Source organism: Hypanus sabinus, chromosome 28 (assembly GCF_030144855.1).
Source record: "Hypanus sabinus isolate sHypSab1 chromosome 28, sHypSab1.hap1, whole genome shotgun sequence".
Classification (NCBI taxonomy): domain Eukaryota; kingdom Metazoa; phylum Chordata; class Chondrichthyes; order Myliobatiformes; family Dasyatidae; genus Hypanus; species Hypanus sabinus.
Genome location: NC_082733.1, coordinates 37016169 through 37042648, shown reverse-complemented (window position 1 = coordinate 37042648; position 26480 = coordinate 37016169). Strand labels below are relative to the sequence as shown.

Genomic DNA, 26480 nt, shown 5'->3' with positions numbered 1-26480 from the left:
GTTTTGCAGTGTGATCCTGAGAGCCAATGTGCGAGGACCGAAGATGTCGGTGAGCGAGCATGAGAATCGCAAATCCCGCAACCAGGGTCCGACGAACACGCTACTGTTCCACAAAGCCTCACACCCGGACAGCGTCCTCAGCCAGCTGGATAGCCTGCGCAGGCAGCACCTCTTCACCGACGTAACCCTGCGGGCGGGCAGCAGCTCCTTCCTCTGCCACCGGGCTGTGCTGGCGGCCTGCAGCCGCTACTTCGAGGCCATGTTCAGCAGCGGCCTGCGGGAGAGCACGGCCGGCGAGGTGGACTTCCGTGACAGCATCCACCCTGAGGTGCTGGAGCTGCTGCTCGACTACGCCTACTCATCGCGGCTGGCCATCAGCGAGGAGAATGCCGAGTCCCTGCTGCAGACTGGTGACATGTTGCAGTTCCACGACGTACGGGAAGCCGCCTCTGAGTTCCTGGAAAAGAACCTGCGTGCCGCCAACTGCCTACGGCTGCTGCTGTTGTCGGATGCGCACCAGTGCCGGGGCCTCTACCAGCAGGCCTGGCGCATGTGCTTGTCCCACTTTGAGGCCTGCGCCGAGGCAGCTGACAGCGAGGACTTTTGTGGCCTGCCTGAGGCCAAGCTAGCCGAGCTGCTGGCCTGCGATGAGTTGGAGGTGGACGACGAGCGGGTGGTGCACCGGGCCCTCATGAGGTGGGTGCAGCACGATGCCGAGGCCCGGCACCCTGCCTTGCCCCGGCTCCTGCGCCACGTCCGGCTCGCGCTGCTGCCGCCTAGCTACCTTGAGCGGGTGGTGGCCCGTGACCAGCTGGTGGAGGGCAACGAGCAGAGCATGCGGCTGGTCGACCAAGCCCGGCGCTGCCAACGGCTGCGGCTGCTGCCCGACGACCAACGGGCGGCGGCCAGCCCCTGTGCCCGCCCGCGCCGGGCCGGGCACACACTGCTGATCCTGGGCGGCCGCACCTTCATGTGCGACAAGATCTACCAGCTGGACCAGCGTGCCCGCCGCATCGTGCCGCGGGCTGAGCTGCCCAGCCCGCGCAAGGAGTTCAGCGCCTGCGCGGTAGGGTGCAAAGTCTACGTCAGCGGAGGGCGCGGCTCCGAGAATGGCGTCTCGCGGGATGTCTGGGTCTACGACACGGCGGCCGGCGAGTGGAGCAAGGCGGCGCCGATGCTGGTGGCGCGCTTTGGCCATGGCTCGGCCGAGCTGCTGGGCTCGCTGTATGCGGTTGGCGGTCACACTGCGGTCGTGGGTGTCTTCCCGGCCTCACCGTCTGTCTCGCTCAAGCAGGTGGAGCGCTATGAGCCGACTGCCAATGCCTGGGCCATGGCGGCACCGCTGCGGGACGGCGTCAGCAACGCTGCCGTGGTCAGCGCGCGGCTGCGCCTGTATGTCATTGGCGGCGCCGGCCCGAGGCGGGAACGGGCGCCCACCGTCCAGTGCTACGACCCGGCCGACGACCAGTGGGTGGTGGCGGCCGCATGCCCGCAGGCCTGGCGATACACGGCTGCTGCCGTGCTCGGCAGCCAGATCTTCATCATGGGCGGCGACACGGAGTTCACGGCGGCCTCGGCCTACCGCTTTGACTGCGACACCAACCAGTGGACCCGGGTGGGCGACATGACGGCGAAGCGCATGAGCTGCCACGCCGTGGCCTCGGGCAACAAGCTGTACGTGGTGGGCGGCTACTTCGGCACGCAGCGCTGCAAGAGCCTCGACTGCTACGACCCGGCCTCGGACACCTGGAGCAGCATCACCACGGTGCCCTACTCGCTGATCCCCACCGCCTTCGTCAGCACCTGGAAGCACTGCGACCTGCTGGACGCCGACTAGCAGGAGAGGCAGAGGTGAGGTCTTCCTGCGGGGAGATTGCAGATACTGGGGATCTGGAGCAGCAGATGTGCTGGAGGATCTCAGTGCTTCAAGCAGCATCTGTGGTAGTTGGAAAGGAACGTTTTGGGTCCAAACTCTTCTTCAGGACTGAGAGGGGAGAAGCTGCCTTGTAAGAATAATACATGGCTATGACAGAGGGAATTGGCTCAAGAGTAGTGGGAACCAGATGGTCAGTGATGACAGAGGATCTCATAGGTTTCTTGTTGAAGAGAGGATGAAAACCTCTTCCTATTTGGCATGGTTTGAAGATACTTTGTAATGGAATAAAAACTGGAGAACCAAGGGGGCTGCAAAGAAAGCTTTTGGCATGTATGCCTTCATAAATCAAAATACGGAGTACAGGATTTGGGATGTTATGTTGAAGCTGTATCAGACATGGGTGAGGCCTAATTTGGAGTATTGTGTGCAGTTTTGGTCACCTACCTACAGGAAGGATGTAAATTAAGGTTAACAGAGAAATTTTACAAGGATGTTGCTGGATCTGGAGGACCTGAGTTATAAGGGAGTATTGAACAAGTTAAGATTTTATTCCTTAGAACGTAGAAGATTGAGAAGAGATTTGATAGTTGCATACAAAATTATGAAGGATATAGATAGGGCAAATGCAAGCAGGCTTTTTCCACTGAGGTCATGGGTTAAAGGTGAAAGGTGAAAAGTTTAAGGGGAACATGAGGGGAACTCCTTCACTCAGAGGGGTGTGAGAGGATGGATTGAGCTGCCAGCCACAAGTGGTGCATGCGAGATAACTTCTATGTTTAAGAGCAGTTTGGAATGGAACATAGATGGTAGGGGTATGGAGGGCTATTTTCCAGGTGCAGGTCAATGGGAGAGGGCCGTTTAGATGGTTCGGCATGGACTAGATGGGCTGAAGGGCCTGTTTCTGTGCTGTACTATTCTATGACTTTGATTCTAAGCGACCCAGATGCAGATATAGAGTAGCAAACAATCTGGTGGCATGCTGACTTTGAAGAAGTTTTCTTCCTCTCGATGGGGCCTGTGTGATGGCCTCTCTCCTCACCCCTCCTCTGTGGTTTGTGCTGATTGTTCTTACCAAGACCTGTATTTAGTCAGGTATCCTTCCTCTTCACCCTCAGTCCTCTTGCAGGGCTTTGACAGAAACAGTTGACAATATCTCGATTTGATTCCCCCCAGGCCGTCTCCCAGGCATGTCACTTGACCTGCCAAGTCTCTCCAGCAGATTGTGAACTGCATAAAGGAGAGGCAGAGGGGGCAGCCAGTGTATTACTGCAGATGAACACAGCCTTGACACCCAGTGGATAGCAATGGAAACCAGACAGCAACGTGAAATTGGAGATTGTTTTCTTTCCATAAAATTATGTTTTAGTTTATTGATACACAGCACATTAAAAGCCCTTTAAGCCATGCTGCCCAGCAACCCCTGATTTGACTCTAGTCCAATTTACAATGACCAATTAACCAACCAACCAGTATGTTTTTGGACTGTGGGAAGAGACCGGAGCCATGTTGGCATGAGGAGAATGTTGAGACTCTTTACAGACAGCGGTGGGAATGTGTCCTCTCAAATTGAACTACCCCCAATCAAATTATGCGTTTTAATATGAGACCTGTTATCAGGTCCCAGTCTGAAGCATTGACATACAATTCCTCTCAACAAATGCTGCTCAACCTATTGAGTCCCTCCAGCAGTAGTTTCTATTGCTCCAGATTCCAGCATGTGCATCTCTCATGTCTTCATTTAATCTGAGATCTGTACCCCTTTTGGTTATGTAACCCCCTGGGTCGCCTCAGGCTCACTCAGCTCATTCTCGTCTAGGGGGAGCAGCCTTCGGCCCCGCCAAACTGGGTAATCAGCTGGTGTGGATGGTGTGTGATGTCCCCGCCTCGCCCAAAAACAGACAGTACACCATATGCGATTAAATGAGTACAATTTATAAAGGTTACTATAACTAAGTGATTAATAACGATACAGTATATATGAAGAAAAAAATAAAGAAAAGGCGCCAAACTTATCAAAGTCCAAACCACTTCATGCACAACCGTTGGAGCTCAATTACTGAAGTTTTCTGGCCACCATTCGATCCCCTCCGAACTCCTCGACTCGCAGCTTAGGACCATCCGAAGTGGTCAACCAATCACATCTAGCTTCACCTCCTCTCCTCGGAGTACCTCCTGGCCTTGGACCCCCGCTTGGGGTCCGTTCCTCGCCCAGCTTACAGCATCGCGTCCTCTCTCTCTCAACCCCTTGCGCCGATCTCCCCAAAAGCCCGCCAACAATAGCTTACAGACTCAGAAGAAAGAACAACATTAATCCCAATTGGTTTACAAAGGAATACAATTCTCGTTATCAGTAAATTTTAACCCAAACAAGCTTCCAGCGCTCTCTCGCAACAAAGAAGCATTCCTACTTTTAACAAAACAAAGAAGCCATTTTGATTACATACACAGTAACAAAGAAAAAAGAAGAAACCCTCTTTACAATTACAGTCAATTATTTTAATTATTTTTTTAAAATTGTGTGATTTCTGCTTTGCTCTGACTGGATAAAAGTACTTCCTTATTTTCCTTCTAATTATCATACCAATCACTGAATTTCCATCCCCTAGTTTTAAATCTCCTTGCTGTGAAATGAGGATTTTCTGAATACTCCACCTAGACGTGCAATGACCTTATTCCTGAAATAAGTCTACCATCGGAATCCTCTTTCCAAAGAAAACACAAAATGAATGATTCAATGGTACAATCTTCAACCTGAAATTCTTACTCTTTGCAGGCATCCACAAAACAGAAGAAAACCCCAAAAAATGTTAGAACCCCAGAACCCCCCTCGCCCTCCCACCCACAAGCAGCAGCAAAGTATCAGGCCTTTCCCACCCCCTCCCCCCACTCGTTCTAACAGAATGCATCAGGACCCTCCACCACCACCCACCAGGCCCTCAAGGAGAATATGATCTGTCCATCAAAAACCAGTTTATTCCAACAGTTCGACCTCCCACAGACTCGCTGTCTCTCTCACGCTAGCTTTTCTTTCAATAAGTAAACATCAAAACATTGTAGATGCTGAGAAGACAAGGGTATTGCTGTTTTATGATGGGAAAAATTGTGCGTAATAACATTGGTAACACTCAGCAGGACAAGTATGGAGCAAAAAACAGAAGTTAACGTCTCAAGTCTGAGGTCCTTGTTCAGAACTGAGGAAAGAAGGAAATCAAGTTAGTTTTCAGTTGCCAAGAAAGTAGGGAGGGATGAGTAGAACAAAAGAACTAACTCTGGCTACTTAAATTCTCAAACCCACTGTCCTTCTGTGATCCGTCTGTCTCTGGTCTTGTGCACTATTTCAACAATACATGTTTGAGGAACAATAATTCATCTTCAAAACAACAGCACATTGTTCTAAGTTAGACCGACAGCGTAGTCAGTTTACGCTTTTTGGACAAAGACTTTTGTCCACCCCAGGTCTGTACACCTTTCTTAAACTAAAAGCATATATATTGCATGTGTTTAACTTTGCCAAGTCACAGACTTGAGCAACGTATCAAAGTCTGTGAAAGTTTAACACTGCAGGACATCTACAAATAGAACAGTTATGTTAACAGTTCTCATGTGTAGATCATGCTTCAACTATTGGCAGCTTGTCTGAGGGCAGGGTCGTTCTTCAACACACACTGAAGAACTTCATCCACTGATCCTTTCGGAAGTTACTGGTTTGACCCTGTAAGCTACTGTTGTTTTGGTCTATTTTGTTTCTAGTCTAAAAGTTTTTTTTAATGAACCATGTTCTCAGCCAAGGTCTGGAATCTTTTTTTCCCCAGGGTCCACTCAACACCTCAACAGCTGCTTTGAATGGGTAAAGCTATCATGTGAGTGTCCAGTCCAACATTTAAATAGTAAATATATCATTTTCTGATAAGATCTGATTAATGATTTACACAGCACAAAACTTGCCAATAAATTTGAGTTTCAGCAGATTCCCCTCCTTCCCCCCTCCCCCCACCCCCTGCCAACCAAGGTTGACAACTGCCTGTTTCTTTTGATCTTCTTCCAGTTCCCAGAGTGAGTGGTTGAAGGTATGGCAATTAGCCAAGGAGATGTGGAGTTCTGTGATTGATTCTCTAATCTTTTAACTGATTACTCTCAACCAGGTCTGCATTCGGGCACTGTATTTATCATAACATTTTCTTGCTGAAGGTAACCTAGAGTTGAAGATATTCGAGCTGACTTTTGACTGAACTGTGTATAATGCATAGGAGCAAAAAGATTGATTGATCTATCTATCTATTTAGGTATTTATTGATTGGCTGAGATAGGGTGCTGAATAGGCCTTTCTGGCCCTTCAAGCTGTGCCTCCCAGCAATTCCCTGATTTAACCCCAGGACAATTTATCATGACCAACTAACCTACCAACTGGTACGTCTTTGGATTGAGGGAGGAAATGCACGTGATCACGGGGAGAACTTACGAGCTTCTTACAGGCAGTGGTGGGAGTTGAACCTGGGTACTGGTACTGTAAAGCATTTTGCCAACCACTACACTACCGTACCACCCCAGAAAGTTGTGCGACTTTTGCCTTGCAGCCAAAGGAACACTTTTGAAATACTGCTACTGCTGTGGTAAGCAAACTATGGTAGCTGAATTCTGCACAACCAGCTCCCCTGTGCAGTGATTTGATCTGCTTTCAGTAATGTGTGCTAAAGGGTAAATACTAACCAGAACCCTTGGGATAACTATTTGCCCTTTTTAAAATGAGATCTTTAATGTCAGTCTGAAATAGCAGATGTGGCCTTGGTTCCACATTTCAGCCACCTTTAATTGTGCATCACTCCATCAGCATTAGCCTTGATCTTGTGCCTCGTTTCTGGAATGATAATTGAATTTGATTCAGGGTCATGTTCTGCTGTAATTCTCTTCACAGTGAAGAGGTGGGTTGCATTGTTATGTAGCTTGTGAAGCGTGAACATTTGTGTGACCCACTGAAAGACATTAAATCCTGTGGAAATATTACCTAGCAAGAAATTCATAACTGTTGGTGGGGGGGGGGGGGGGGTGGGGAGGGAAGCACAAAGATGTCAAAATGTCAGAGACTGATTATGCTCTGCAATAGTTAAATAAAAATACTTTAGAAATTAGGGAATGAACAGATGATTATAGCACAACTAATTGGGTGACCTTGTACTGGATATTGGCTAAAATCACAAAATTCAAAGGCACCCAAACTGGAACAGCTATTTTTTAAAGAAATTATATATGCCTTAGATAATCTTTTATAGAGAGATAAATATTTTGAAATCCTGTCTTTTTCAGGTTCAAGTTTAACTATATGTTTGTTTGCATCTAAACAAAACGTTTCTCTGGGACCAAGATGCAAAACACAGTACATAGATCACATAAGCACATAAAATAATATTAACACAATAATATTAACAAATAATTTAAAAACATTGATGTACAACTATTACACATGCGACATATACTTAAATTTACAACAGTATACTGCTACTGGCGCTGTCTTAAATATTGTGTACTGGGTGGCAGCCGGGTGTTCAGCCTGGGGGAAGAAGCTGTTACCGAGCTTCACAGTCCTTGTTCTTGTACTCTGGTACCTTCTGCCTGACGGTAGGAGGTCAAAGAGATTGTGTGACAGATGGCAGCATTATAATATCCTTAAATTTAACATCTCTGAGAATCTATCCTGGGCCCAACATATTGATGCAGCTACAAAGAAGGCACAACAGTGGCTATATTTCATTAGGAGTTTCAGGAAATCACCAATTTCTACAGATGTGCCGTGGAGAGTATTCTGGCTGGCTGCATCACTGTCTTGTATGGGGGTGGGCTACTGCACAGAATCAAAATAAGCAGCAGGAAGTTGTAAACTCATTCAGCTCCATCTTGGGCACTAGCCTCCTTAGTGTTCAAGGCATTTTCAAGGAGCCGTGCCTCCGGAAGGCAGCATCCATCATTAAGGACCCCACCACCCAGGACATGCCTTGTTCTCATTGCTTCCATTGGGAAGGAAGTAATGAAGCCTGAAGGTAAACACTCAACAATTCAGCTTTTTTCCCCTCTGCCAGCCGATTTCTGAATGGACCTTGAACCCACGAACAATACTCCACTACTTATTGTATTTTTACTTTTGCACTTCTTTAACTATTTAATATATATACTTACTGAAAATCACACTTTTCTATTATGTATTACATTCTGCTACTGCTGCAAAGACAACAAATTTCACGACATATGCCAGTGATGTTAAACCTGATTCTGTTTTTCATTTTGATATTGTGCACAAATTGTTTTTTTCTGTTTTTGTAAACATTTCATTTCCTCTTCCTCTTCTTGTGAAGATATGCCTGCCAGTACCACCTCATTATCTGGATGAGTTTGCACTGTGATAATTGATGTTCATTACCCACCATTCACCAGCCTGTGTTTGTGGAAAGGAGGTTCTAAATGACCTTCACAAATTGGTGCAGTGGCCACTGTTTCAACTCCCAACTTGCGTTCAACCCAGGGTCATTGTAACCTACCGGAGTGTTAAGAGATGCGCTCAGTAACTTTGGCACAGTCTGATGATCGGATCTGGATTTTGATCTGTTTTGAATGACATTGACATTCATTTGCACGCTTTTATAGTGGTGGATGTCTTGTGGATGCAGAGGCAGATGGGGCCAATCTGAAATTGGCAGACTGGGCTGCAACTGAGATACACTTTCTTATGGACTTGGTGTCAAGCTGTTCCACGACATCCATTTCCTCTGCTTCTCATCATTTAAGGGTCTTTTTAAAAATGGGTTCTATTGGGTTTCCTTGTTTTGTGGCTGCCTGTAAGGACACAAATCTCAAGGTTGTATATAGTGTACGTACTTTGATAATAAATGTACTTTGAACTTTGGTCTTGAGGTGCTGAGACTCGTGCTTATTGGAAGCCACCTGAGATGATAGTCCTACAGATTGATGTTGTTGAACTACTGCAGATTTGACTTCAGTGGTTCAAAGTCTCAATTTAATATCAGAGAGTGCATACAGTATACAACCTGAAATTCTTACTCTTTGCAGAAATGCACGAAACAGAGGAAACATTCCAAAGAATGAATGGCAGAAAAATATTAGAACCCCAAAGCACCCCTCCCCCTTCCTCGCTCAAGCAGCAGCAAAAGCATAGACCCTCCCCTTTCCCCTCCCTCCTCTTGTTACAGCAAAAGGATCACCACCACCCCTCTCCCCACTATGCAAACAATAGCAAAGCCCCCAAAGATACCATGATCTAAAGTCCATCCAAAACTCAGCCCAGTACTTCGGTATCTCAGACAGGCTCTCTCTCACTAGTTCCTGCAACAATGTGATTAGGAGACCAGCAGCTCGCTGACTTGATGAAGTTTCAGCAATACTCTCTCTGTCCTTTTGAATGTGGGACATGATTGATCATACAGAAAGAGGATAGATGTGGGAATCTTTAACTTGGCTTCAGAACAATGTGGCAAGACCGGTGAAAATGAGATTAGACTTGTCCTTCGATGTTTTACTTGCTTGAAATACTGGGGATGATTCGTCTGTTTTCACCATGTATGCAAGATCTCCCAAGGTTAGCACTGACGAAGATTCTGCAGTGTCTTGTCATTGTCACATTCCTGCTCGACAGAGAAGCAAGGGGATTGCAACACTAGACGCTGAGCTTGGAAGAATTGGATCAGTCCATGATTGAATGGTGGAGCAGACTCGAGAGGCCAAATGGTCTACTCCGGCTCCTATACCTTATGGTCTTATGGACAGAAATGTACAGCAGATCCAATTCTTCCAGTCATCTTCACTCCCCTGCCTTTTCCCCATACCCCTTGATGCCCTGGCTAATCAAGAACCTATCTACCTCTGCCTTAAATACCTGTACACCCAATCACTTGACCCCCCCCCCACAGCCACTTGTGGCAACAAATACTACAGATTTACTATCCTCTGACTAATTTCTCCACATCTCTGTTCTAAATGGACATCCTTCAATCTTGAAGTCGTGCCCCCTTGTTCTAGACTCCCCTAAGATGGAAAATAACTTTGCCATATCTGTTCAGGACTTTTAACATTCGGAATGTTTCTATGAGATTCCCCCCCCCCCCCCCATTCTCCTGAACTCCAGGGAATACACCCCAAGAGCTACCAGACGTTCCTCATATGGTAACCCTTTCATTCCTGGGCTATTTCTCATGAATCTGAACCCTCTCCAATGTCAGTATAGCCTTTCTAAAATAAGGAGCCCAAAACTGCACACAATACTAAAAGCGTGGTCTTACAAGTGCCTTATAGAGCCTCATCATCGCATCCCTGCTCTTATATTCTATACCTCTAGAAATGAATGCCAACATTGCATTTGCCTTCTTCATCATTGACTCAACCTGGAGGTTAAACTTCAGGGTATCTTACACAAGGATTCCCAAGTCCCTTTGCATCTCTGCAGTTTGAATTCTCTCCCAATCTAAATAAGTCTGCCCCTTTATTTCTTCCACCAAAGTGCATGACTATACACTTTCCAATGTTGTATTTCATTTGCCACTTCTTTTCCCCTTCCCCTAAACTATCTAAGTCTCTCTGCAGGCTCTCTGTTTCCTCAACACCACCCGCTCCTCCACCTACCTTTGTATCATTGACAGATTTAGCCACAAATCCATTAATACCACAGTCCAAATCATTGACGTACATCATAAAAAGCAGTGGTCCCAACGCTGATTCCAGTGGAACTCCACTGGTAATCGGCAGCCAGCCAGAATAGGATCCCTTTATTCCCACTCTCTGCTTTCTGCTGGCCAGCCAATGCTCCACCCACACTTCCAACTTCGCTGTAATTCCATGGGCTCTTATCTTGCTAAGCAGCCTCATGTGTGGCACCTTGTCAAAGGCCTTCTGAAAATCCAAGTACACCACGTCTACTGCATCCCCTTTGACTACCCTGCTTGTAATTTCCTCAAAGAATTACAATAGGTTTGTCAGGCAGGATTTTCCTGTTAGGAAACCATGCTGGCTTTGGCCTGACTTGTCATGTGCCTCCAGGTACTCCAAAATCTCATCCCTACCAATCGATTCCAACAACTTCCCAACCGCAATGTCAGGCTAACAGGTCTGAAGTTTCCATTCTGCTGCCTCCCACCCTTCTTAAATAGCATCTGGCTTTCCTCTGGTTTCCTCCCACAGTTCAAAGACATGCTGGTTAGCGGGTTAATTGGTCATTGTAAATTATTTTGTGACTTGACTAGGGTTGAATAAGTGGGCTGTTCAGTGGTGCAGCTCATTGGGCTGGGTGGGCCTGTTCCGTGATGTTTCTCTAAATTAGGGGTTCCCAACCGGGTGTCCACAGACCCCTCAATTAATATAAGGATCCATGGGATAAAAATATTGGAAATTTCTGCTCTAAATAAATAAAGCATTTGTCCAACCTGGACAAAGGGTTTAAAATGAAAAAATGAGTGAATTATATTCCCTTTAGAAAATGACCTGCTGCCTGTAGACTTCCAATAATACATCACCCCAGTTAAATTTTCCTGTTGCTTCTCCGATTGGACTCGAGCATGACTTACAGACATTAGAAGGCTCAATGAGTCGTTTCCTTCTCAGTTCTCCAGTCAACTAGGTTCCCATCACAGAGGGGTTGATTGTATGCATTGTGATAGGGGAATAATGCGAGCCTGACAGGTATTGTCAGACAGGTCACATTAAACTGAGGAGCTCCACATGGCTACACTTGCTCAGGCTCATGCAAAAATCCCATGGGCCATTGAAATTTGAGTTGGGGGCAGGGCAGGTTCATTAGCTCATCTCGCACCCTAGTGGCTCAGTTGGTATTGGAGGCTCCCTTTTGTGGGGATCAGCTCTCGTATATGGATTGTGCTCCGCTCTGAGTCAGCTCCTCTCAATTATAGTGGTAAAAATAAACTTCCTTGCAATTAGTCATGGTTTCTAATCACTGTCTAGTTCCTACTGTGCAGATGTTGTTAGAGGACAGTGCTGGATTTGTTAATAATAATTGTGCAATAGCCAGCAGTGGTCACAACTTAAAATATTGAAGGAAACGTGGAGACGCTCTGTAGGCAAGCAATTCATTCTGGTATTAAGCAGTCCAGAGGGTAATTAATTATGATTTTTGACATCAAATACACACCAAACTGTTTGCATTAATCAGCATTGTAAGAGGGAATTGCTTGGGATAACTGATATACACCAGTGGTCACTTTATTCAGCATCTCCTTCACCTGATAAAGTGACCACTGGGTGAATGTTCATGGTCTTCTGCTGTAGCTCATCCACTTCAATGTTAGATGTGTTGTGCATTCAGAGATGCTTTCCTGCACACCACTGTTGTAACACATAGTTATTTGAGTTACTGTCACCTTCCTGTCAGCTTGAACCAGTCTGGCCATTCTCCTCTGACCTCTCTCATTAAAAAGGCATTTTCACCCACAGAACTGTCGCTTGGTGAATGTTTCTTTTTAATGTTTCTCACACCATTCTCTGTAAACTCTAGAGACTGTTGTGCATGAAAATCCCAGGAGATCAGCAGTTTCTGTGATACTCAAACCACCCCATCTGACACCAACAATCAGTTCACAGTTAAAATCACTTAAATCACTCTTCTTCCCCATTCTGATGTTTGGTCTGAACAACAGCTGAACCTTCATGCCTGCGTGCTATTATACATTGAGTTGCTGCCACATGATTGGCTGATTAGATATTTGCATTAACAAGCAGGTGTACAGGTGTACCTAATAAAGTGGCCAATAAGTGTGTAAGAAGCAGACTGCATCAGAAAATCTAGAAGAAACTGTACTATCTCTAAATTATTTTCTTTACTCAATGCAAAAGCCAAACCCTTGAGTATAAACTATAAATGATTTGTACATGCAGAGTTTATATTTAGAAAGTTGATGTAACAGCGCTTCTTGTCTGCTGAAACTAGAAGGACATTACCCTGTCTATCATAAGAAATGAGAGGCAAAATAATCTGTCCTTCTTTGTTTCAGATTAGAATTTTTAAAAACTCTTTAAAATGTCTCATAACTCAGAAACTTTCCAAAGTCTCTCTTGCTGAGTTGGTTTACAAGTGACTTTTCATGTAGGCAAATTCTGCAGACACTGTTGGTAGAAATCAGAATTGGGGTTATGTTGTGAAATTTGTTTTGAGGCAACAGCACAGTGCAAAACATAATATTACTGTAAGTTACAGTTAAAACAAGATAGTGCAGAAGCGAACTAGTGAGAGCTCAGGAATGGACTGTTCACAAATCTGATGTGATTCCATAAATAAGAATGACTAATCTGTTTGTGGTTTAGTTAAATAAATGGTTAGTAAGTCAGGAATGGACTATGATTTTTCAAAACAATTTACATTCACCTAGCAACACAGTCATGCTGGAGGAATCCAGCAAGCCAGAGGAATAAGGTTGACATTTCAGGCTTGAGTCCTTTCATAAACACTGGAAAGGAAGGGGCACAGAAGCCAGAATAAGGTGGTAGTGGGGAAGGGGAGATGAAGTAATAGGTGGAGGACGACTGTCTATGGCTGCCTTTACTGCCACAATGAGGCCGAATTCAGGTTGGAGAAGTCACACCACATATTCTGACTGTGTAGCTTTCAACCTGATTGTGTGAACATCAATTTCTCATAACTTATGGTAATTACGCCCCTTTTCACCCCTTCTCTTTGTCCGCTCACAATTCTGGTTCCCCTCACACCTGCCCATTACCACCCTGGTTCCCTTCGTCTTTCCCTTTATTCCATGGTCCACTGTGCTCTCCTATTTCAAATCATCCTCCTTCAGTCCTTTACATCTTCCTATTCTTGCTTCTCCGCACTTTCTTTCTAGTCCCAGTGAAAGGCCTGGGCCCGAAACATTGACTGTTTATTTCCCTCCATAAATGCTGCCTGGCTTGCTGAGTTCCTTCAAAATTTTGTGCATGTTGGTCAAGGTTTACAGTGTCTTACAGAATCTCTTGCATTTACATTTATCTAGCAGCCTCTTTTGTTCAAAATATCAAAAATGTTTAGTCTTTTACAAAAGGAGGAAGAGAAACAAAAACACAATAAATGGGGAAGGAGTTTCTGAAATTAATACCAGATGGAAGGACAAAGCATCTGTGGTTCTGAACCTGTAAACATATGAAATAAGGTGGAGAGGATCGGGATCCTATAGTCAGCAGCTCATTATCTTTGCAACAAGAGGAGGGAGTCTCATTTCATGCCTTACTTGATAGATGACCTCTCAATTAGCAGGCTCTTGAACCAGATGGGATAACTTCACTCACCCCAACATTGATCTCCTCCCAAAGCCTATGAACTCATTTTCAAGGACTTGTCATCTCAAGTTCTCGATATTTATTTTAAATTATTATTTAGATTTTTTTCTTTTTGTATTTGATTGTTTGTTGTCTTTTGCACATTGTTTGTTTGCCCATCTTGTTGTGTGTGGTGTTTCATTGAATCTATTTTGTTTCTTTGTATTTACTGTGAACGCTCACAAGAAAATGAATCTCAGGGTGGTATATGGTGACTTATTTTATTTTATAGAGATACAGCATGGAATAGGCCCTTCCGGCCTTTTGAGCTGCGCTATCCACCAACACACGATCTAACCCTACCCTAACGATAGGACAATTTACCGTTGTGGGACAATTTACCAATTAAACTACCCATCAGTAGACCTTTGCACAGTGGGAGGAAACCAGAGCATCCAGAAGAAACCCAAGAGGAGAACATACAAACTCCTTACAGACTTGAACCCGGGTCACTGATGCTGTAAAGCATTGTACTAACCACTACGCTATTGTGCCGCCCCAAAGTACGTGCACTTTAATAATAAATTTAATGTGAACTTTGCCTGCCCTCCCCTCACCTCCCACAAAATATAGCACCAGACTGTCAGATGTTGGTTGGGCTGCTTTTTAATCCCATTGTGACTGTTGCCATGTTACTCTAACAAGTAAACCAATTTATCACCTAGTTCCACAGAGCTTCCATTGATCTGAACTTGCACAATCCTTACACTGTCTATGTTTGTGTTGTTAAGCCAGAAAAGTTTACTGTGGTTCTATTAACAATGACATTCAGGTAGCCTTCTCTTTGGTCAAAAGGCTCCTTTGTGTCTTTTAGTTATCTGTTGACTTGCTTTCCTGAAAGAACCGGAAAGGGCAGTGTTCTGAATTCTAAGCAAAGTGAAAGTTAATATCCTTGAAAGGTGCAATTAGAAAACCTAAGCACCTCTTAAAGAATAACTTACCTGAACTGGAAAGGAGGATCATTGGCACTTCCTCAATTCACTAACAGGGAAAGTATTTATAAAAATCTTAAAACTACGGTACTGTGCAAGAGTCTTAGGCACATAAGTATACTGTAGCTAGGGTGCCTAAGACTTTTGCACAGTACTATAGTAATTTTATATATTGCATTGTAACATGGCTGCAAAAAAAAAACATGACATATGTGAGTGATGATAAACCTGATTCTGATATGGGTCTCTATTGTGGACTGAGAGTGGGAATCAGGTTTTTTTTATATATATAAACACCTAAGACTTCTGCATAGTACCATATGTACACAAGAGAAATTTCTTAATTTAACCATATAACAATTACAACATGGAAACAGACCATCTCGACCCTTCTAGTCCATGCCGAATGCTTACTCTCACCTAGTCCCACCTACCTGCACTCAGCCCATAACCCTCCATTCCAATTTTTGTTTAATGACAAAATCGAAACTCTCTACCACTTCTACTGGAAGCTCGTTCCACACAGCTACCACTCTCTGAGTAAAGAAGTATCCCCTCGTGTTACCCCTAAACTTTTGCTCCTTAACTCCCAACTCATGTCCTCTTGTTTGAATCTCCCTTGGAAAAAGCCTATCCATGTTAACTCTATCTATCGCTCTCATAATTTTAAATACCTCTATCAAGTCCCCCCTCAACCTTCTACGCTCCAAAGAATAAGTTGTTCAAGCTTTCCCTGTAACTTAGGTGCTGAAACCCAGGTAGCATTCTAGTAAATCTTCTCTGTACTCTCTCTATTTTGTTGACATCTTTCCTATAATTCAGTGACCAGAACTGTACACAATACTCCAAATTCGGCCTCACCAATGCCTTGTACAATTTTAACATTACATCCCAACTCCTATACTCAATGCTCTGATTTATAAAGGCCAGCATACCAAAAGCTTTCTTCACCACCCTATCCACATGAGATTCCACCTTCAGGGAACTATGCACCATTATTCCTAGATCACTCTGTTCTACTGCATTCCTCAGTGCCCTACTATTTACCATGTATGTCCTATGTATGTTGACATGGATAGGCTTTTTCGATCGAGAGTAGGGGAGATTCAAATAAGAGGACACGAGTTAAGAGTTAAGGGGCAAAAATTTGGGGGAAACTTCTTTACACAGAGAGTGGTAGCTATGTGGAACAAGCTTCCAGCAGAAGTGGTAGAGGCAGGTTCGATTTTGTCATTTTAAAAAAATTGGATAGGTATGGACAGGAAAGGAATGGAGGGTTATGGGCTGAGTGCAGGTAGGTGGGACTAGGTGAGAGTAAGCATTGGGTACGGACTAGAAGGGCCAAGATGGCCTGTTTCTGAGCTGTAATTGTTATTTGGTTATATAATGCTAGCTGATTATTGTTGGACACTTAAGTGAAAAGCCTCAGGCACTAAGTACCAACGAAATTCATCAGCAAAACATTTTTAGCTTATTTGAACTATTACAAAGCATCAGCACCATTACACAATGAAACACATTATATTCAATATAAGTTAATTTCTTCTTTCTCCAAATTCCTACGTGAATCAAGTAGTCTGAAAAATTATATTTGTGTTCAGCTTCAAGCAGTCTAGCACAAACAAAAATAAATTCTGAGGAAGCAACACTTACGAAAAAATATGTTTATAGTGTAATCTGACAGTTAAGGAGATTTTAATGTTCAAAGTGAACTAATTATCAATGTATGTGTATGCCCTGAGATTCACTGAACTGGTCTTTGCTCAAAGCAGTTATTTTCAGACTCGAAGGAAGGAAGTTATATTTTCTGAGGAAAAAAAAATTAGCAATGATTCTGTTCCTTGATTCTACTTTTCTGCCCTTTCCCATATCTCTAAGCATCCAAAATGTATTTAATTGATATGATATTTACTAAAAAGTAGCCCTGAAATGTAAACCTTATTGACATGTGTTGTAGGACAGAACATTTAGCTTCTCAATTTTGAGGAAAGCAGCTTGCAAGTGGAAGCAATGGAGAGAATAACTCTCTCCTTAACACTTTGGGAATGCTAATAGGGAGTAGACCATACAAGATTCAAGATTGTTTCATCTCATTTCTAGTGTAAAGAAGAACAAAATGATTGTTACTCCAGATCCAATGCAGCACAATATAAACACAATATGATAAAGAACATAATAATAAAAACAATAAATATTAATATATAATATAGCCTATATATATTGATTGTATGTCCATAAAGTGATGCTAGGTACAGGAAGGTCTGTACTTAAGGTGACTCTGACAGGAAATGATAAAGTGATGGTGGTAGGGGATGTAGACGGGTAGGTTGATAGGTGGAGGTGTTGATGAGTCTTACAGCTTGGGGAAAGAACTGCTTTGAGTCTGGTGTTTCTGGCATGGCTGCTACATAGCCTCCTCCCTGATGGAAGTGGAAGTGGGACAAACGGACCATGAGCTGGGTGAGTGGGATCCTTCATGATATTGTTGGCTTTTTCTGTGTGTGTGTGTGTGTGTCGCTGACGGTGAGTAAGCTGGTGCTGGTTACAAAGTATAAAAAGTGAAGATGCTATTGTAGTTGATATTGAGACAGCTTCAACAATCAGACATACCAAAGAATGTCAGAAGAATTCATCACGATCTCTGCAGGGAGAGTTGCAGTAATTAGTGAGAACATATATTTGACTGAATCTGTAAATTCAAGGATGTGTGGACTTGTTAGTCTGTGACAAGGTAGAATGTGAAGTTCCAGGTGCAGATTGAGGGAGCCTCTTTTGAGAGAAATGGTCTTAGATCTAGCCTATAGGGCCTCTGGATCCAAACCTCAGCTGGACAATAAAATTTCATTCGTGCAGCTTAAATTGAGGCAGGGCGTGAAAGAGCAGTGACCGTTTAAACTTTGCATGATGCTATTACAGCTCGGGGTGTCAGAGTTTCAGAGTTCAATTCCCGTGCCGTCTGTAAGAAGTTTGTTGGAGATGCAGTGTAAAACAGGTTCTTCCAACCCAATGAGCCACAACGCCCAGCAACCTACCTCTTTATCTCTAGCCTAAGCACATGAGGATTTACAATGACCAATGAGCCTACTAGCCAGTGTACCTTTGGACTGTGGGAGGAAACCGGAGCACCTGGAGGAAACCCACGCACTTACAGGAAGAATGTATAAACTTTCTTACAGAGGACACCAGAAGTGAACTCTGAACTTGACACCCCAAGCTGTAAGAGCATCGCACTAACCACTACGCTAGTGTGGAAATATTGAACTTTATCCAACAGAATACGGAACAATTGAATGCAATGAAGAAGACCAAAGATCCTTACAGAAGTAGTAGGATGAGCAGAACAGTTTTTGGTTGACAGTCATGGCAAAATTCTGCAAGGAAACATTAGAAAGATTGCAAATTAACAAAATACAACCTGGGTTTCATGGTAGCACGATGCTATTACAGCTAGGGGCATTAGAGTTCAGAGTTCAATTCGAGCATCCTCTGTAAGCAAGTTTATATGTTCCTTACCATGTGCGTGTGAGTTTCCTTTGGGTGCTCCGGTTTCCTCTCTCAGTCCAAAGATGTACCGGTTAGGGGTTAATTGGTCATTGTAAACTGTCCTGTGATTGGATTAGGGTTAAATCGGCGTGTTACTAGGCACCGCGGGGCTCATTGGGTCAGAAGGGCCTGTTCTACACTGCATCGATAAAATTAAAAGAAGTATTAAAAACCCTCACCACTGTAATACCACTGAGCTATGTTAGTGTAGGTACGAGGTGTGGAATGTTAGCATAAAGTGGCCATGCATGGGGGAGGATGAAGGGGGCTGTGGAGAGAAGTAACCAATATTGATATAATGGTGGGGCAGGAGTGAAATCCTGGATAAGTGTAAATGAGGAAATGAATTGAGAAGGTACAAAAATCAGGAAAGACTTAACGGGCTCGAAATTCTACAATTTTTTTTGATGGCTCGCTCATCTTGAACTCTGCTTTTCCTTTTTCTCCCCCTGAATTATCTCCAGAGTGTGAGTGGAGAAAATCTCCCACAAACTAGTCAGGTTTACACCCCAACTTCCATGACAAACATCATTACCACTTTCCATGCCTTGCTTTCACGGGCAAATACATGAAAATCAAACCGAATATATGGGTAAACGGGAGAAATTCTGAAGATGCTGGAAATCCAAAGCAACACACAAAATGCTGGTGGAACTCAGCAGGTCAGGCAGCATCCATGGAAGTGAATAAACAGTCAATGTTTCAATCCAAGACCCCTTTATGGGAGCTCAGCATTTCAAACTTTGGTTTTAAACTTTAAACTTCTGGTTTAGTTCATCTGCATTTCCTGACAGTTGATTGATGTTGGCAGGCATTGGAGCTAAACCTGACCTACCTGTCATGAATTCACAGAGGGAGAGGTTATTGGATAATGATCAAAAGAAGGAAAATGGACAACTAAGCTGCTATGTTCTTTGGCAAGCTCTTTTTTTTAAAACGGTATTTCTATATGGCATAATTGTACATGGAAACATAAAAAGGCTTTGATAAAATTTTTGGAACCTCTCAGGTAAAATGTTTTTGTTTTTTTTAAGGTGGCATGGTAACATAGTGGTTAGCACAACACTTTACAGTACAGGCAACCTGCTGCAGCCTGTAAGGAGTTTGTACATTCTCCCCGTGACTGCATGGGTTTCCTCCTACTGTACAAGGATGTACCACTTGGTAGGTTAATCGGTCATTGTAAATTGTCCTGTGATTTGGCTAGGATTAAATGGGGGGATTGCTGTGTGACGTGGCTTGAAGGGGAAGGGGCTACTATAAGCTGTAAATAAGTAAATAGATAGATGGATAAATCAATCAGTCAGCTGGTTCCAACAAAGATCCCTCAGTTGCAGTTAGATACATGGGGAATGCTTTAGTTACTTCCCTGTAACTTGTCACTTTAATGCTCTGTTTCAATTCCACCTTTGCCTTTCTGGAGTCGATTCTATTTCAGTGGTCAGTGCAAGTTTGATTAACAGGAATTCATTTTGTGACTAGGCATATTGCAGCCTTCTGAATTTTTGATTCTGTGATTTCAGATACAAAGCACTTCCTGCAGTCCCATTATTCCTTCAATAATTCTACATAATCATTCAGCTCACAGAATCGCCACTTGCTGTCATCTGCATCCACTGCACTTCTCATTAGCACATTACTTTTCCAGGTTTTAAATGCCTGCAACCTAATGGCAAAATACATTCAGTTGCCACTTTATTAGTACCTACTAGACCTAATAGAGTAGCCACTATGTGTACCTATTTACTGCCTGTTACATCACTGGCACACAAGGCAGCAATGAAGGTCCTCCATCTTCATAGCTGTTTCCATAACAATTTTTTGTTTGACCAGCCTGGGTAGCTAGACCTGACCTGAACTCCCAAACCTGGAGGACCAGTGGACCACTCTTTGTCTGGCCTCTAGCCTTTGACCTTTCTGGCATGGGTGACCCTACCAGGAATCAAAGCACAAAGCCCTGACCCATAGCTCTCCGGGTCATTGGGGCACGCAAGCAAGTCTCCACACCCTATAACAAGGTTGTGGTCCTCTTGGAGGACTGAGTATACAGTACTATGCAAAAGTAGGCTCCCTAGATTTTTATATGGTTTCAGGTGGCGTGGCATTCCCAGAACCTTTATCTCAATATCACCTGGAGAAACAGAAGCAAGCCAGACAGCCAAGGTCTGTAGAAAAACTGTGGCAAGTTCTCCAAGATGCTTGGAACATCCTACCAGCCAATTTTCTTATAAACTGCACGACAGTGTACCTCAGAGAATTGATGCAGTTGTCACATCAAATATTGATTGGATTTAGATATGCTTTTTACTGCTTTTTATAGTTTTTTTGATATTTAGAAACTTATAATTTCATTATTTTTCAAAACATCTTCACTTTACAGAATTTTTTTACGTGTGCCTATGACTTTTGCATAGTACTGTAGTTCATAGTCTTCTGCTGTTGTAGCCCATCCATTTCGACATGTTGTGCATTGAGAGTTGCTCTTCTGCACACCACCATTGTAGCATGTGGTTATTTGAGTTACTGCCAACCTCCTGTCAGCTTGAATCAGTCTGGCCATTCTCCTCTGACCTCCCTCATTAACATGGGATTTTTGCCAACAGAACTACCACTCACTGGATTTTTTTGTTTTGTTTTTCTCTCAATTCTCTGTAAACTCTAAAGGCTGTTGTGTGTGAAAATCCCTGGAGATCAGAAGTTTCTGAGATACCCAAATGATCCCATTTGACACCAACAATCACTCCATGGTCAAACTCACTCAGATCACATTTCTTCCCCATTCTGATGTTTGGTCTGAACAACAACTGAACCTCTTGACCGTGTCTGCATGCTTTTATGCACTGAGTTGCTGCCATGTGATTGGCTGATCAGATATTTGCATTAATGAGCATTAACAGGTGCTCCTAATAAAGTGACCACTTAGTGTAGATATCCTAATCATAACCATGTACCAAATTTCTTTTAAACTCCCATTATATTTCCTATCCAGATCCCTCTCTGGTTCATGGATAAAGTATTTGGGTTATGCAGGTTCAAGTTTTGTTCAGCATGCTCCAAGCCAACTGTTCTGCAGTTCCAGTTAGCCCTGAACTAAAGGAAGGGAGAGAAAGGCTATATTTCACAAGAATACGAAATAGTAGTAGGACATCGGGCCCTCTCAAGTATGGAAAAGTAATCGGTGAAGGGTAATTTGTGATGCTATTAGGCAGGAGCATGGGAGCGTAAATTGGGGACAGATATACTCATGGATATGCACAATGGTAATGTAGATGTTATTGATTGAGCACTGCATGGGGTTCTGGATAAGTTTGTCCAATTGAAGCAGGGAAAAGATGGTAGGGTGAATGAACAATAGTTGACAAGAAATGTGGTACACCTAGTCAAGAGGAAGGGAGATACGTACTTAAGGTTTAGGAAGCAAGGATAAGTCAGGGCTCTTCAGAGTTATAAGGTAGCCAGTAATCAGTTTATGAAGGGACTTATAAGCTGGAATGGCCATGATACTGTATTGGGGGTAGGGTATTGATGTGGACAGAGAATTGGTTGGCAGACAGGAAGCAAAGAGTAGGAGTAAACGGGACCTTTTCAGAATGGCAGGCAGTGACTAGTGGGGTACCGCAAGGCTCAGTGCTGGGACCCCAGTTGTTTACAATATATATTAATGATTTAGACGAGGGAATTAAATGCAGCATCTCCAAGTTTGCGGATGACATGAAGCTGGGCGGCATTGTTAGCTGTGAGGAGGATGCTAAGAGGATGCAGGGTGACTTGGATAGGTTAGATGAGTGGGAAAATTCATGGCAGATGCAATTTAATGTGGATAAATATGAGGTTATCCACTTTGGTTGCAAGAACAGGAAAACAGATTATTATCTGAACGGTGGCCGATTAGGAAAAGGGGAGGTGCAACGAGACCTGGGTGTCATTGTACATCAGTCATTGAAGGTGGGCATGCAGGTACAGCAGGCAGTGAAAAAGGCAAATGGTATGTTGGCATTCATAGCAAAAGGATTTGAGTACAGGAGCAGGGAGGTTGTACTACTGCAGTTGTACAAGGCCTTAGTGAGACCACACCTAGAGTATTGTGTGCAGTTTTGGTCCCCTAATCTGAGGACAGACATTCTTGCCATAGAGGGAGTACAAAGAAGGTTCACTAGATTGATTCCTGGGATGGCAGGACTTTCATATGAAGAAAGACTGGATTGACTAGGCTTATACTCACTGGAATTTAGAAGATTGAGGGGGGATCTTATTGAAACGTATAAAATTCTAAAGGGATTGGACAGGCTAGATGCAGGAAGATTGTTTCCGATGTTGGGTAAGTCCAGAATGAAGGGTCACAGTTTAAGGATAAAGGGGGAAGCCTTTTAGGACTAAGTTGAGGAAAAACTTCTTCATACAGAGAGTGGTGAATCTGTGGAATTCTCTGCCACAGGAAATAGTTGAGGCCGGTTCATTGGCTATATTTAAGAGGAAGTTAGATATGGCCCTTGTGGGCTAAAGGGATCAGGGGGTATGGAGAGAAAGCAGATACAGGGTTCTGAGTTGGATGATCAGCCATGATCATACTGAATGGCAGTGCAGGCTCAATGGGCCGAATGGCCTACTCCTGGACCTATTTTCTATGTTTCTATGATATGGCCCCAGTGAAGCAGAATTAATGCAAAACTCAAGCCTTCTACACACTTGTGAAGAACAGGAGGATGATTTGAGTGAGGACATGATCATGGATAAAAGAGAAAACGTGCTTGGAGTTGAAGGAGGTAGGCAAGGTCCTTAATGAATACTTTACCAGTGAGAGGGACTGACAAATGTGAGAACAGCATAGAACAGGATAATGCGCTGCATCATGTCAACGCTAAGAAAGAGGATATGCTGGAACTTTTCAAAAACATTGGGATAGATAAGTCCTTGAGGCCAGACAGGATATGCCCCAACTTATTATGGGAAGAGATTGTTACTGCTTTAGCAATGATCTTTGCGTCCCCATCAACAACAGGCATAGTACCAGAAGACTGGAGGGTGGGAAAAGTTATTCCTTTATTCAGAAAAGGTAATAGGGATAATCCTGGGAATTATAGATCTTACATCAGTGGCGGGCAAACTATTGGGGAAGGTTCTTAGAGACAGGATTTATGAGCATTTGGAGGAGCGTAGTCTGATTAGGGATAACCAGCATGGCTGTGTGAGGAGAAGTCTGAGCTTCACAAGCCTGTTTGATTTCTTCAAAGAAGTAGTAAAACAGATTGATGAAGGTAGAGCAGTGGATGTGGTGTGTATAGATTTTAGTAAGGTGCTGAGCAAGGTTCCCCATGATAAGCTCATTCAGAAAGTCAGAGGAATGGGAGCCAGGCTGCATGGTTTCAAAGTTAGTTTGCCTATAGACGGCAGAGGGTGGTTGTAGATGGAGTGTATACTGCCTGGAAGTTGGTGACCAGTGGTGTTCCGTGGGGATCTGTTCTGGGACTCCTGCTCTTCAGGATTTTTATAAATTACTTGGATGAAGAAGTGGAAACGTGGGTTAGTAAGTCTGCAGATGACACAAAGGTTGGTGGTGTTGTGGACAGTGTCATAGGTTACAACAGAACATCAATAGGATACAGAGCTTGGCTGAAAAGTGACAGATGGAGTTCAATCCAGGGAAGTGTTAAGTGATACACTTTGGAAAGTTAAACTTGAAGGCAGAATACAGGATGAATATTAGGACTCTTAGCAGAGTGGATGAACAGAAGGACCTTGAGGTCTACATCATTAGATCCCCTTAAAGTTGCCACACAAGTTAATAGGGTGGTTAAGAAGGCATATGGTGTGCAGGCCTGCATCAATTGGTTCAAGGTCTGCAAGGTAATGCTGCACCTTTATAAACCTCTGGTAAGTCCATACTTGGAGTATTGTCTTCACTTCTGGTCATCTCATTATAGGATAGATGCTGAAACTTTAGAAAGGGTGCAGAGGAGATTTACTAGGATGCTGCCTGGATTAGAAAACATGTCTTACGAGGAATGGTTGAGCAAGCTAGGGCTTTTCTCTTTGGAGCGAAGGGGGCTAAGAGACAACTTGGATAGAGGTGTATATGTTGACAGAGACAGAGGCAGAGTGGACAGCTGTTGCCTTTCTCTCTGGCAGAAATGGCTAATACAACAAGCCATAATTTAAAGATGATTGGAAGAAAATGTAGGGGAGATGTCAGAGGTAGTTTGTTTTTATATAGAAGACTGGTGGGTGTGTGGGACACTCTTCCAGATGTGATAGTAGAGGCAGATACATTAGGGGCATTTAAGAGACCCTGTTGGAGAGGCACATGGATGAAAGAAAAATTGAATGCTATGGGAGAGTGAAGGGCTAGATTGATCTTGGAATAATTTAAAGGCTTGCACAACATCGTAGAATGAAAGACCTATATTGTGCTGTACTGTTCTAGGCTCAATGTTCCACTTCCCCATCTGACACTAGGCATTAAAATAAAGACATCTGTTCCTAATTGACTCCCCATGAATCCTTAGATGATATCTCATTAGCAATGGTTTTGAAATGTTTTGAACACATTGGTGGGCAGAGTGAATACTTTACACAATTCTGAACTCTTGTCTTTTTATAACAAGCCTTTTCACTCTTGTCACAAATCAAGAAATACTATGTTTGTAATCAATCTTTACAAAGTGGTCTTCTACTTTATCTACAGGAATCTTCACCTCAAGCTTTTGGCACCTATTCCTCCTAAGATCTTGGACAAAGACTTCTCTTGGCCCGTGAGTCTTTCAGAGCAGAAAGCTGCCAAATCTGTGTTTCGGGCTTCTGATGAATATCACTGTCATTGCAGCTGGGAGTTTGACAGATGTGACAGTTTGAAACGGAACAGATGATGAAGGTGAAAGAATCAAGTGAAGGGTGATGATTGGCATGAAACCAAGGAACCTGGCATGGCAGTGGCAACTAGAGTTTGTGTACGGTTGTTCTGAGAAACTAGTTACAGAGAAAGCAGCACAGTTTCTTCATGAAACTACTCTTAATTTGCACTGAGCCACTTTTTAACGGGGCTACTAAAATTTTTGCATTGTTTTTTTAAATTAGGAAAAGACAAGTAGATCTCCAACAGAGAGCATGTGAAGTTACTTTGACTATTTCAGGAAGAGAATTGTGCACAATTTTTATGAAACACTTAGTTAATATGTTGGAAATAGATTAACTGTTGAACTTCTTTTAAATAAAAATGTTTGGAATTTCAATTTCTGTGATTGCATTATTACCTTCTTACTAATCTGAAAAGTTTAAATGAGGTATCTAAACCTTGAGCCCTCTAATTCTATGATATGAAAGAGAAGATTGGTAGCTCGGGTTGTCTGCTCGTCTGAAGTGTTGACTCCTTAATTTCATGGGTCGAAGCACAACTTCTCCAGCAGCATTTTCGCAAAACTAAGTACAGTACTGTGCAAACACGAGGAAATCTACTGATGCTGGAAATTCAAGCAAAACACACAAAATGCTGGTGGAATGCAGCAGGCCAGGCAGCATCTATAGGAAGAAGTACAGTCGACGTTTCGGGTGGAGACCCTTCGTCAGGACTGTGCAGATGTTTTAAGCACATACCCATATATATAGCTAGGATGCTTAAGCTTTTGCACTGTACTGTAGTAATTTTATGTATTTCACTGTACTGCTGCCACAAAACAAACACATTTCATGACATATGTGAGTGATGATAAACATGATTCTGTTATGGGTCTCTGTTGTGGACTGAGAGTGGGAAGGGAGTAGGGAGAGGGGGATCATGTTTGGGAAAAGGGGGACCAAGTGGGAAGCACCAGAAACATTCTGAA

General features: G+C 43.5%; 1 protein-coding gene across 2 annotated transcripts in view; it reads left to right on the top strand.

Annotated features, from left to right (window-relative positions):
* Positions 1–25483, top strand: part of LOC132382587 (kelch-like protein 25) — a 60308-nt gene extending 34825 nt beyond the window's left edge. Inside the window, exons 2-4 of one of the 2 annotated variants that reach the window (XR_009508412.1) lie at positions 10–1851; positions 5689–5736; positions 25346–25483. Coding sequence is in view for 1 of the 2 variants with exons in the window: in XM_059952942.1 (XP_059808925.1) it covers positions 44–1837 (1794 nt within the window). In the remaining variant the exon portion in view is untranslated. The remainder of the gene's footprint in view (positions 1–9; positions 1852–5688; positions 5737–25345) is intronic. The other variant, XM_059952942.1, reaches the window with a different exon arrangement.
* Positions 25484–26480: the final 997 nt, after the last annotated feature.